At 45.2% G+C, this 13,450-nt stretch overlaps 1 protein-coding gene and 1 long non-coding RNA gene across 3 annotated transcripts in view; one reads left to right on the top strand and one right to left on the bottom strand.

Annotated features, from left to right (window-relative positions):
• Positions 1-13,450, bottom strand: part of LOC140218935 (uncharacterized) — a 451,043-nt gene that overhangs the window by 180,891 nt on the left and 256,702 nt on the right. The gene's annotated exons all lie outside the window — the stretch shown is intronic.
• LOC126521247 (suppressor of lurcher protein 1-like) overlaps positions 1-13,450 on the top strand; it is a 170,764-nt gene that overhangs the window by 110,380 nt on the left and 46,934 nt on the right. Inside the window, exon 9 of the mRNA XM_050169893.2 lies at positions 8,069-8,255. Within this exon, the coding sequence (XP_050025850.1) occupies positions 8,069-8,255 (187 nt within the window). The remainder of the gene's footprint in view (positions 1-8,068; positions 8,256-13,450) is intronic.

A 13,450-nucleotide genomic window follows, 5' to 3' on the forward strand; every position in this document is an offset into this window, starting at 1 on the left:
GCACATATGCATTTTCAATTTTAATGTAATGCCATTTCCGCATTGTTCGGGGCCAGGTTTTTTTGTAGAGCTGACGTCATGAGCATCATGTTGCATAGTATTAGGTGGTATTTTTTTAAGGATACGTCTTACGCTTCTTTGATTGCCGACATAATTTAATAAATTTGTCGGAAGATTTCTAGCGTCCCATGGAGAAGAGCTCGAACAGTCACGGCGTCAGTGTGACATAATGAAAGCATAACGCAGCACTATTAGAAGCAGAGGCCTTCACCATTCTGCACACGTAAACAGCTGTGAAGGAAGTGTGCTGAACCGCCCACTTAAATAATAACGCGGGAATAGGTGCAGCTGCAGAAGAAGTGCAGTGGTCATTGCTGTCTGCGGCGGCGCGTTGCAGACATGCAATCACCGGTCCTGGTTGATTGGTTTAGGGGCACCCCTTCTAAGAAACCAGTGATTTTAGCGCCGGCTGTTGTGACAGATGCCGCGTATCTTTTATAGATTATAATTTTTTGTCATTTTACACTGGTTAAAATAGCAATGTATTCCCTTTCTCGTACTATCAATTTTTTACATGCTGTTATTCTGCAACAATTGTCGCGCAATATTTTACTGTTACGCTCAGCTACAGTAAGTTATAATTAATAATTCTAAACGTTGGAAGAAACTGCATAGTATTAATAAATATATACATTTGAATACGCATACATTTCATTCTCTCTCTTTTCTTTTTTTAGAAATTAGACATGCAGGCGCACACACATTACCCACATGAAAGCGAACTTGGGTTGTTTTTTATTGTAACCCATAGAGAAAAAGGCCATGCCTGTGTATATGACGCATACTTCTGTAATACTGTGACTGTTTTTCAGTGTTAGCGGCTTTGGTGTTGCGCTGCTAAGCACGAGGCCGCGGGATCAAATCCCAGCCACGGCGGCTGCATCTTAATGGGGTCGAAATGCAAGAAACACCCGTGTACTTAGATTTAAGTGCACGTTCAACAACCAGAGTTGGTCAAAATTAATCTGGAGCTCTCCCTACGGCGTGCCTCATAACCAGATCGTGGTTTGGGCACGTAAAACCCCATAATCTAAACATGATGCTTTTTAGCGCAAGAACTCGAAAAAAATAAAGAAAGAGAGGGGTAAAAGAAAAGGAACCATGAGCGCTACACTTACAACTGTTTATTCCGAGAACAGAGCATCCTATATATACGCAAACATACACATGCGCAAACGCATAAAACACGCAGAGAACGCCAGTCAGCCGAAGGCATTGTTATCAACTTTCTTTTTTAAATCTTAGAAATCTCAATTCCCAATCATAAAGCCTAACAGTTGTTTTACTCATGCAGGCTAGACCAGTGGTCTAGATATGATAGGCCTCTAACAGTTCACGTGCGGTTTTCTTCTTGCTTCTGCTAGGATCCTGACATTAAAAACAGGGGTTCACAGTCAGGACAAGACCTGCAATGCGCAGACAAGTGCGCAGTCATATCCTTCTTTAATATATTTGTGTGCTCTCTCATTCGGTCGTTGACGCAGCACCCAGTTTACCCAAGGCAGCACTTGCCACAGCTGAGAGAAATCATATAAGCCACTCCAGTGGAACAATGCACGTAACGCTTAAAGTGCTGTATACTGTACACCCGTTCGTAGCGTCACGGCCAGCTTGTTCGCGGCGGAGAAGACCACAGGTGCTCAATACCTGTTCGCCACCTTCTTAAGGTTGTGGCTAACCCTGTGAACGTACGGGATCACTTGTGCCTTTTTTCGAGCGTTACGGTCTACTTCCCCACGCACCTCAGGCTTTTTGTTGCCTTTCATCTTCTGGAGCAAAGTTTCCCCCACTGACGTCAGCATCGAGCAAGGGTAGCCGGCTTTTAAAAGCCACTCAACTTGATTATCAAAAGTCGTCTTGATCCTACGATCACGCGATTTGTTTAAGCGTGGACCTTCCACCCCACGTACCCCCTTTTACGCTCGATGTCGTTGCAGCACAATGCCGACGAGCGCAATGCCGACGAATAAGGGCTGCGCACTCAGGCTACGAGAGCGGTCCGTAGCGCTAGCATTTTTTTTCGAAAGTCTGAATATTAACAAGTTTCACAATTTATAAGCTCGCAGTACAGCCCGGAACGAATATTGCGGCTATGCGCGCAATATTGTGCGCAAATGATGCAAACAATATTTATTAAAGAAGAACACGCTCGACCGTGTTACTTACGACAATGTTCTCCTTGAACGTGCGTATTTTCGTAGCATGCCAGTGTTAATATGCCTGCACAAAGCGATATCCCGCGCGTATCGAGGGTGAAAGTCCGCGATAATATCGAGCGGCAGAAAATGTGAAGAACACCACATACACCCAGAAAAAATAAAGACCGGCAGAGAACTTTATAGCTTCCAGGCCTCTCCTCCAAGCCAATATCTTTTACGTAGTTTTGCCTTGCTTTGTCCGTTTTGAAAATCGTATTCTAGACGCCGCTGCCCGAGCCCTGACTGCATGGCTTCGAACGTCATCCGCGAGAAAGGTGCCTCTTGAGGACACTTAAGATGGCGCGTAATGATGTCTTGAATTTCAACCGCCTATGTTGAAACCTCGTGGAACTACGTCGCCTTTTTCCTTAAATCAAGTCCAGAACTTTTTCGGCTTGTAGCTGCTGCCAAAGTGTACGCCAGCGAGCTGCACACCGGCGGTTACCAAAAACGAAAACGAAAAGTCGATTTTTGGCGCCGGTAACCGTCCGGCTTTCGAGCACAGTCGCCGGCGCGCGACAGTTCGCGCTAATTTTTCACGAGACGCTATAGAGGGGCCGCTTTTGTTTTATGAATAGAGCGCCTTCGTTAATTAATTACTGGCTGCCTATTCAGCATTCTCGGCTGCCATAATGGCGTTGGGGTGAGCCTTTCTTCCAGAGTATGCCGACCATGCTGCCGGGCCGAGGTACAGAAGAGACTTGGTTGTTGCAGAGAGTTTCGGATGCGCTAACGTGTTCGGTGATCATTCACCGAGATAGAAGACCGATCTCGGGTCTATCCATTCGCGTCGCTGAGGGTGCGGTGCGCCTTCGCGTGCTTTCAAGCAATGTTCTTCCACTGTCGAAACACAACTTCTATGGAAAGCATCGGCTGAGGTTTAAGAAGTGATTGCGAAGCCCAGCCCCGCAAAAACGAGCTTTTGCGGGGCTGAAGGGACACGATTCTGCACTTGAGTTATCCAAAGTTTCTTCCCTTGATGCTTACCCTTGCTACATGTGGAAACATTAACTTTTATTACAGTAGCTAACAGGCAACAGAGAACTGAAAACTAGCAATAGCTGCTCTTAAAGAAATTCTCACGCAAATAAAAGCACCGACAGTAAATAGAGCGAAAATATTTGAGGAAACAGTGCGTGGTCTGCACGTTGGTATTATGTGTTACGCAGTAGCCCGCGAACACCGTGTACACATATATATATATATATATATATATATTATCAGCCCATTCATGTCCACTGCAGGGCGCAGGCCTCACCCCGCGATCTCCAATTACTCCTGTCCTGCACCAACCGATTCCAAATAGCACCCGCAAATTTCCTAATTTCGTCACTGCATCTAGTCTTCTGCCGTCCTCTACTGCGCTTCCCATCTCTTGGTACCGATCCTGTTACCCTAATGGTCCAACGGTAATCTAGTCTGCGCATTACATGACCTGCCCAGCGCCATTTTTTTTAATAATGTCTATTAGAATATCGTCTATGCCCGTTTGCTCTCTGATCCAAACTGCTCTCTTTCTGTCTCTTAAAGTTATGCCTAGCATTCGTCGTTCCACCACCCTTTGCACGGTCCTTAACTTGTTCTCAAGCTTCTTTGTCAGCCGCCAAGTCTCTGCGCCGTATGTCAGCACCGGTAAAATGCACTGATTGCATACTTTCATTTTCAATGATAACGGTAAGCTCCCATTCAAGAGCTCACGATGCCTGCCGTACGCGATCCAACCCATTTTTATTTTTCTGTGAATTTCCTTCTCATGGTCCGGGTTCCCTGTGATTAGTTGACCTACGTAAACGTACTCCTCCACAGACTCTAGAGGCTGACTTGCGATCTTGAACTCTTGCTCCCTTGCCAGATTATTTATCATTATCTTTGTCTTCTGCATATTAATCGTCAGTCCTACTCTTACACTCTCCCTGTTAAGGTCCTGAATCATTTGTTGTAACTCGTCTGCATTATTGCTGAATAGAACAATGTCATCGGCAAACCGAAATTGTTGAGGTATTCGCCGTCGATCTTTACTTCTAAGCCTTCCCAGTTTATTTGCTTGAATACTTCTTCTAAGCACGCAGTGAATAGCATTGGAGAGATTGTGTCTCCTTGTCTGACCCCTTTCCTTATAGGTATCTTTCAACTTTTCTTGTGTAGAATTAAGGTGGCTGTGGAATCTCTGTAAATATTTTCTAGGGTATTTACGTAAGCCGTCTGTACTCCTTGATTACGCAATGCCTCTATGGCTGCTGGTATCTCTACTGAATCAAATGCTTTTTCGTAATTTATGAAAGCCATATAGAGAGGTTTATTGTACTCTGCGGATTTCTTGATAACCTGGGTAATGACATGCATGTGCTCCATTGTAGAGTAACCTTTCCTGAAGCCAGCCTGTTCCCTTGGTTGACTTTATTCTATTGGAGATTATTTTGGTAAATATTTTATATCATACTGGGAGTAAGCTAATGGGCCTATAATTTTTTAGTTCTTTAACATCGCCCCTTTTGTGGATTAGTGTGATGTTTGCATTTTTCCAGTTTTCTAGGACCCTTGCAGTCGGTAGACACTCCGTATAGAGAGCCGCCAGTTTTACTAGCATTATGTCTCCTCCATGTTTGATTACATCGACTGTTATTCCATCCTCTCCTGCCGCTTTTCCCTGTTTCATGCCTTGCAAGGCCTTTCTGACCTCATCTCTAGTTATAGGAGGAGTTTCTGTATACTGTTCATTATTGTTTTTAATAGAGCGCTCCTGAGTCCTCTGGGTACTCTAAAGGTCAGTATAGAATTCTTCCGCTGCATTTATTAAATCTTTGAGATTGCTGTTGATATTACCCTGCTTATCTTTTAGTGCATACATCTTGGTTTGGCCTATGCCAAGTTTCCTCCTCACTGATTTCAGGCGGCGTCCAATTTTTACGTCTTCTTCAGTCTTTCTCACGTTATAGTTTCGTATATCACTTACTTTCGCCTTGTTGATCAGTTTTGACAGTTCCACGAATTCTATCTTATCTCTTAAGTTGGACACTATCATTCTTTGTCGTTTCTTTATTAGGTCCTTTGTTACTTGGGAGAGCTTGCCAAAACTTTCCGCACTTGTGCGTGACCTGCCATTAGCTCAGTGGACTTCATCTGAGTTCACAAGAGCACGCCTTCATACCCTGGACCCTAATTTACAGCTCCGTATTCCACCCGAGCTTCCACGACGTGGCTTCACCCTTCTAGTCCGTCATGGCTTGGAGTATCATTTTCAAATGCGTACTCTTTTTTTATCGGAATGTCCAACAGCCCACTATGTGACTTCCGCGGGTGCAATGAAACAATCGAGCACCTTTTTTGTCAGTGCTCTCGTTTCAACCCGCAAAGAGCAGTCCTCTCAGCCACCCTAGACAAACTAGACAAACGCCCAATGACAGAAAACAAGATCCTTGGAAACTGGCCTACGCGAACATCAGCGCGATCCGCTATGAAGGCGCTGCTACGGTACTTGAAAGACACGGGACTTTTAGACAGATTGTGACTGTACACTGTGTGACGTAGGATTCTGCGGTGACACTATGTAAGACTAGGAACGTCTTTGCGGGCTGCGTGACAGTGCCCACAGAAACAGTTCGTGTGTACGTGCGTGTACGTGCGTGTGTAGGTTTTTTCTATTTTTTAATCCTTCTTTCTCTCACCTATCGCATCCCCTTGCCCCTCCCCCAGTACAGGGTAGCCAACCGGAGATAATCTCTGGTTAACCTCCCTGTCTTTCCTTTGCCTTTCTCTCTCTCTCTCTCTTGCCTACTGGTTGACTTGATGCCTTGCATCCCACTTCAATTGCTGCCTCTGAAGCCAGCCTCGTTACGTTTTCATTCATTACCTCTATGTAATTAATAAAGGGAAAATCAGACATCCACCCGTTCGCCCATACCCATACGGGTTCCTCGAAAGAAAAGCCTCAGAGTTGAAGAAAAATTAGTCCTGGTCCGGGACTCGAACCCGTTACCACCGCCTTTCCGGGGCAGCCGCTCTACCATCTGAGCTAACCAGGCGGCTAGCAGATGGCAGGGCGAAGTCGAATTTGTCAACAACACACGAAGCAAAGGCAAGTGTTTGACGTAGTAGTTTTGCGGAAACCCGCAAGGTGGAGAGAAGTAATTAATAAAGGGAAAATCAGACATCCACCCGTTCGTAGCAATTGCTCCGAAGGAAACCCAAATGGATGTCTGATTTTCCCTTTATTAATTACTTCTCTCCAACTTGCGGGTTTCTGCAGAACTACTACGTCATTACCTCTATGTCATCATCATCATCTCTCTGTTCTAAGGCTGCATATTTGTTTGCAATTACCAGCCTAAATTTGTCTGCTTTTACCCATACTGCCTCTAAGTTGACCTGTTCTTTCTTGACCAACTTTACTCTTTCTCTGTTTAAATTGAGGTGGATCCTGGCCCTCACTAACCTATGATAACTACATTTTACCCTACCTATTACTTGAACATACTGCACTATGCTGGGATCGGCAGAAAGTATGAAATCAATTTCATTTCTTGTTTCACAATTAGGGCTTTTCCAGGTCTATTTTCTGTTGCTACGTTTCCTGAAAAATGTCTTCATTATTCTCACCTTATTCTTTTCTGCGAATTCTACCAGCATCTCACCTCTAGCGCTTCTAGAGTCGACACCGTAGTTGCCAATTGCCTGTTCACCCGCCTGCTTTTTCCCCACTTTTGCACTGAAGTCCCCCATTACTACTGTATACCGCGTTTGCACTTTTCTCATCGCTAATTCAACATCTACATAAAACTGATCTACTTCCTCATCGTCGTGACTGGACGTTGGAGCGTAGGTTTGTACTATCTTTAATCTATAGCTTTTATTGAGTTTGATTACGACTACTGCTACCCTCTCGTTGATGCTGTAGAATTCGTCAATGTTGCCCGCTGTGTCTTTATGGATTAGGAATCCTATCCCGTATTGCTTCTTCCCCGGGAGACCTCTATAGCAGAGGACATGGTCGTTATTCAGCAATGTGTGAGCCTCACCAGGCCTTCTAATCTCACTAAGGCCGATAATATCCCAACCAATGTCTGATTGTTCTTCGAAGAGTCCTGCTAAGCTTGCCTCACTAGAGAGGGTTCGGGTGTTGAACGTGGCAAGGCTGAGTTTCCATTGGCGGCCTGTCCGGACCCAGATATTCTTAGCACCCTCTGCTGCGTTGCAAGTCTGACCGCTGCCATGGTCAAGTGCTCCGCAGCCACTGGGGACTGAGGGCCATTTCATTGAGGAGATCATTTCATTAGGGAGGTTGATGAGGCAAATGTCAGAAGGAACGTCAGTCGTTCATCATATATATATATATATATATATATATATATATATATATATATCTATATATATATATATATATATAATGATGAACGACTGACGTTCTTTCTGACATTTGCCTCATGGTCAAATCGTGGTTTTGGCACCTAAAACACCAGTTTTAGGTTGATTGGAAACATTTCGAAGTTTGGATTCTCTCATTATCTAAAAAACAGACACCATTACTTTGTTACGTTACTGTGAAGTTACGTAACGTTATCATAGTAAATTTTGTTCTTTGCCTTTCGCTTCGTTACTATAGCTTCCCCCAATAGACCCTGCAAGAGGTTTGCTTAATACCTGGCGGGCGCTTTCTATACATGGTAATTGCTTAGTATAGTGCAGTTCTCTCGCTCTGTACATGATAGATATCGGGCGTGTCGGTGCAACCTCCAATTTTTCGATCGCTACATTGCTTGCTGTTATTTTAGCGCTAGTTATCTCACCAACATGCGTTGCCCCGCATCTTCCAGGGTCCGGCTGCGACCAGCTGTTCAGTAGCACAGCGTCAAGAAACGGGACGTTCTCGAGCCCCGGCTACCCTGACGGATACCCCGCGGACACCCGCTGCACTTACCACTTCAGCGGCGAAGGCATCGAGAGGGCGCAAGTCGTCTTCCTCGACTTCGACTTGTATCAGCCCGATGACTCGTACCACACGTGAGTGCGTCTCCACGCGGCTCGTGCTTTAGATGTCATTTCGATTATCATCATGACAGAGCTGAAACGGCAGTAGTTATTTCTCTCTTTTATAGTCATAACCTACAAAGCATGTCATAGACTCACTCTTAAAGTGTCTTTACACAGGCTTGGTCATTTCTGCGCGGCGCTGGCGCCGAAAGCAACAAAGCTGGTACTACAGTATACGGCAGGTCGCCGGCGACGTACTGTCTCGGCTTACTCCTTCAAGTGTGCGCGTAACTTGTGCTCTCTCTTTCCGCCTTTTTTTAAAATCTCTTTGCACCTCTTTTCCCCAACTTTCACAGAGCAGGATAGCAAAACAGACGTGCGCCTGTTTAACCTTTCCGCATTGCTTTTTGTTCTCTTTCTCTCCCTTCACCTGCTGCTCGCGCCCTGCTAGGCCCTATAATGCATAGGTTTTCGGACTCCAACAAACGCGATGGGGTGTTATAAGAGGTAGCAGTCCTGATTGCGCGCAATAGTGTCATGTTTCTTGGCGCCATTACGTCAAATGCAACCCGGCATTTTCACTTAAAGCAATAAATTATCATAAGCGAAAATTGATTAACACTTTATCGAATTTCGATACCTTTTGCAGTCCCCCTATTTTGATAAGCCGTCTGTCCCTACAATAAAAATGGAATATTATGCTAAAGGAAGGAGAAGAAAAAAAGAGAGGGGTATACATGGACGTTAGCCAGTGTGAACACCAGCTGACTACCCTGTGCTGGGAAAAGTGGTAAAGGAAATAAAAGCTGATAGAAGGAAAGAAAGGATAACAGAAATAAAGGAGAAAAGGAATTCACGCAATAACGCGACGCGCGCGCAAGCCCTACAGCTTTGTTGTCAGTTGCAGAAATCGCAACCGCTTAAGTCCGGACAGGTGTCAGCATTTGCGGCCTTAAACGTGCTGCTCCGATACTGAAGGCTGAAGCTAAGGGAAGTTACAGGAATGAAAGCTTACTGAGAATGTTAGAAAGACGGTAAATAGAAAGGCGGAGGTTATACACAAATGATCTTGGCCACCTAGCACTGTGGGGGAGAAACGTGTAGGTAAAATCGAGGCAGTGCACGGGGTAGGCGAAACAACCTCCACGCATACGAACGTGCAGTAGCAAGCAGCATTTACGAAAGCCTGTCGCATGAATACTGAGGCCCTAGAAAATTAGGGCGTCCGTAGCTGCGTTTCCAGGTATTCGCTAATCCCTACCGTTATGCAGCTCTCAAAGGAATAACTGTTAAATCAGCCTTCTTGTCTTCCTGCAGTTACCTGCAATACAACGTTGACTGGGGCAAAAACGCATTTGCAAGTGCCTCTTTACAGCTTCAGGCATGAGCCTTGTATTCAATAACTATGATGACTTGCTTCGGCGCGGTATGCATCGCTGGTAAGGAAGGAAGGAAAAAGTGGAGAAGGAAAGGTAGGGAGGTTAACCAGTTTAGCTTAACCGGTTTGCTACCCTACACATGGGAGAAGGATGGGGGATATTAAAGATGGGTAAGGGGGAGAGGGAGAGAGAGCACATAGCACAGCACACACACATCGTCCGTTGGAGTCCATCAATCTGGCATGGTACGTGACATCACTCTCACAGCCGCTTCTCCAATCCAGTCTCTTTCAAAAACCGAAGTAGTCCCTTTGTCGCCTTCACCTGCGATGTCTTCTGTCGGCGACATGTGAAAATCGTGTCGAGGGACAATGGTCTACTGTCAAGGTGCGCTAGAACAGATGCCAGGGACTGTCGCTGAACATCGCTGGTAAGTATGCGAATATATTGATGATCCTGCCTGTGATTCATGCTTTTTCAAGCGAAGCTTGTACTGCCTCACTCGTTTCGGCGTCGGTGTTGGTGTTGCCGTACGAAGAAAACCCAAGTCACGCAACAGTCAAAATTGCTTGTTGGACTGTGAATTCGAACCACCGACCTCCGCGTTGCGAGACCAGCACGCTAACCGATTCAGCCACTTCCAGTTTTTTCTTTACGTACTGCATTGAATTATGAGTAGTGTCAATCCAAAATTGTTACATTGCATTTGAATATACATCCGAAAAACATGCACACATGGTACGCAGTCCAATGAAAGTTCGAAATTCGAGCAAACAAACACAAGCATCCAAATTCTTCTTGAAAGACAGACCTTGTCGAGCGAGGTGGCTCAGCATGTTTGTCGATAATATGGATTCTCCATAATGAATGAAGTCCTACTAACATAAACAAATCAGATGGCGTATTACTCGCTGTCTTTTTGAAAGGAAGGAAGCAGGTACCATTAGATGTGAGAGGAAGATTCTTTTTGTTTGCTAGTTGTTTGTAAAATGTCCTAAAACTGAAATGCGTCACGACAAACAATAAAGCAATGTTCTATTATCTCGGGTTCATTGCGAAGTCTACAATTTGTATTCCAAGGTACATATAGTCTTTTTCCTGAAGCCACGTTTTAACTGGCAGGGTGAAGGTGTGCAACATAAAGAAACATGTTTTCTCTGCTGGCGTAATTCACATTCCACGTACACGGCAGCCACTGTCAGTTCATAATACACGAGTTTTAAAGCGGAATTTTATATGCATGAGGAAGTCATCATCATCATTGTCAGCCTGGTTACGCACACTGCCGGGCAAAGGCCTCTTCCATACTTCTCCAACTACTCCGGTCATGTACTAATCGTGGCCATGCCGTTCCTGCATACTTCTTAATGTCATCCGCCCTCCTAACTTTCTGCCGCCCCCTGCTACGCTTCCCTTCCCTTGGAATCCAGACCCTAGCCCTTAATGACCATCGCTTATCTTCCCTCCGCATTACATGTCGTGCCCATGCCCATTTCTTTTTCTTGATTTCAACTAAGATGTCATTAATTGGCGTTTGTTCCCTCACCCAATCTGCTCTTTTCTTATCCCTTAACGTTACACCCAATATTCTTCTTTCCATAGCTCGTTGCGTCGTCCTCAATTTAAGTAGAACCCTTTTCGTAAGCCTCCAGGTTTCTGCCCCGCACGTGAGTACTGGTAAGACACAGCTGTTATACACTTTTCTCTTGAGGGATAATGACAACCTGCTGTTCATGATCTGAGAATGCCTGCCAAACGCACCCCAGCTCATTCTTATTCTTCTGATTATTTCAGTCTCATGATCCAGATCCGTGGTCACTACCTGCCCCAAGTAGATGTATCCCCTTATCACTTTCTGTGCCTCGCTACCTACCGTAAACTGCTGTTCTCTTCGGAGACTGTTAAACATTACTTTAGTTTTCTGCGAATAATTTTTAGACCCACCCTTCTGATTTGCCTCGGCAGGTCAGTGAGCACGCATTGCAATTGTTCCCCTGAGTTACTAAGCAAGGCAATATCATCAGCGAATCGCAAGTTACTAAGGTATTCTCCATTAACTCTTATCCCCAATTCTTCCCAATCCAGGTCTCTGAATACCTCCTGTAAACAAGCTGTGAATAGCATTTGTGAGATCGTATCGCACTGCCTGACGCCTTTCCTTATTGGGATTTTGTTGCTTACTTTATGGAGGACTACGGTGGCTGTGGAGCCGCTATATATATGTTTCAGTATTTTTACATACGGCTCGTCTACACCCTGATTCCGTAATGCCTCCATGACTGCTGAGGTTTCGACTGACTCAAACGCTTTCTCGTAATCAATGAAAGCTACATATAAGGGTTGGTTATATTCCGCACATTTTTCTTTCACCTGATTGATAGCATGAATATGGTCTATTGTTGAGTACCCTTTACGGAATCCTGCCTGGTCCTTTGGTTGACAGAAGTCTAAGGTTTTCCTGATTCTATTTGCGATTACCTTAGTAAATACTTTGTAGGCAACGGACAGTAAGCTGATCAGTCTATAATTTTTCAAGTCTTTGGCGTCCCCTTTCTTATGGATTAGGATTATGTTAGCGTTCTTCCAAGATTCCGGTACGCTCGAGGTCATGAGGCATTGCGTATACAGGGTGGCCAGCTTTTCTAGAATAATCTGCCCACCATCCTTCAACAAAGCTGCTGTTACCTGATCCTCCCCAGCTGCCTTCCCCCTTTGCATAGCTCCCAAGGCTTTCTTTACTTGTTCCGGCGTTACTTGTGAGATTTCAAATTCCTCTAGACTATTCTCTCTTCCATTATCGTCGTGGGTTTCACTGGTACTGTATAAATCTCATAAAACTCCTCAGCCACTTGAACTATCTCACTCATATTAGTAATGATATTGCCAGCTTTGTCTCTTAACGCATACATCTGATTCTTGCTTATTCCTAGTTTCTTCTTCACTGCTTTTATGCTTCCTCCGTTCCTGAGAGCATGTTCAATTCTATCCATAATATATTACCTTATGTCAGTTGTCTAACGCTTGTTGATTAACTTGGAAATTCTGCCAGTTCTATTCTAGCTGTAGGGTTAGAGAAGTATGAAGCATGAGAAGCAGAGAAGCATGAAGAAGTAGACGCAGTGCAAGGCGCGAGCCAACCACAGGCGTCACCTCCCTCCGGAGGAGGGAAAGGGTGTGATCGCGTGTTCGCTCGCCTCGCGCCTGGCATTTGCCGCCAATTCGGGCCCAGCAGTCAGCTGGGGAGGCCGCGTTTGGTTCGTCTGCCGAACCGTAGGCTGCGTTGAAGGAACGGCAGCGAGAGCGGGCATCATGCGTTCAGCCGAGGAACATGCAGGGTTTGATGAACGCCGCGGGAACTCGTTCGAGAAAGGGCTCGTCGTCGACATGCCGACTTCGCCGTGAGGGAGCGCGAAGCCGAGGCGTTACCACAACGAAGAGCCGCGGATCCCGACCTTCGTTTGTGTCCCTCTTCACAGTAGTGGAAGGGTGGTCAATTTTTCCTCTCTCTCCTACCCTCAGCACAGATCGCTTACGGTTTCCAGCATGTCTCATAGGTCCATTGGCGAAGCCTACAGTGAACTTGTTAGTTTATTGATTGCTATATCATGTGCGTGCGAGATCGACGACCGTTATGTTGGTGCATAGAAAAAAAAGAAAGCGTATTGAACGCGCTGTGGGCAAAGATGGTATGTGAAGCATTTCAACGCTAGCTAACTATCGAATATATCTTGGAGTTCTGCAACGCTTCACTAGATGAATTAAGGTGGTTGCGTAAGACGTACAGCTGTGTGTGACCTAACCGTGCATGCAATGGTATGGTAACTAATATTTTATTCTCCGTCGAAG

The sequence above is a fragment of the Dermacentor andersoni genome, chromosome 6 (genome assembly GCF_023375885.2).
Source record: "Dermacentor andersoni chromosome 6, qqDerAnde1_hic_scaffold, whole genome shotgun sequence".
Lineage (NCBI taxonomy): Eukaryota > Metazoa > Arthropoda > Arachnida > Ixodida > Ixodidae > Dermacentor > Dermacentor andersoni.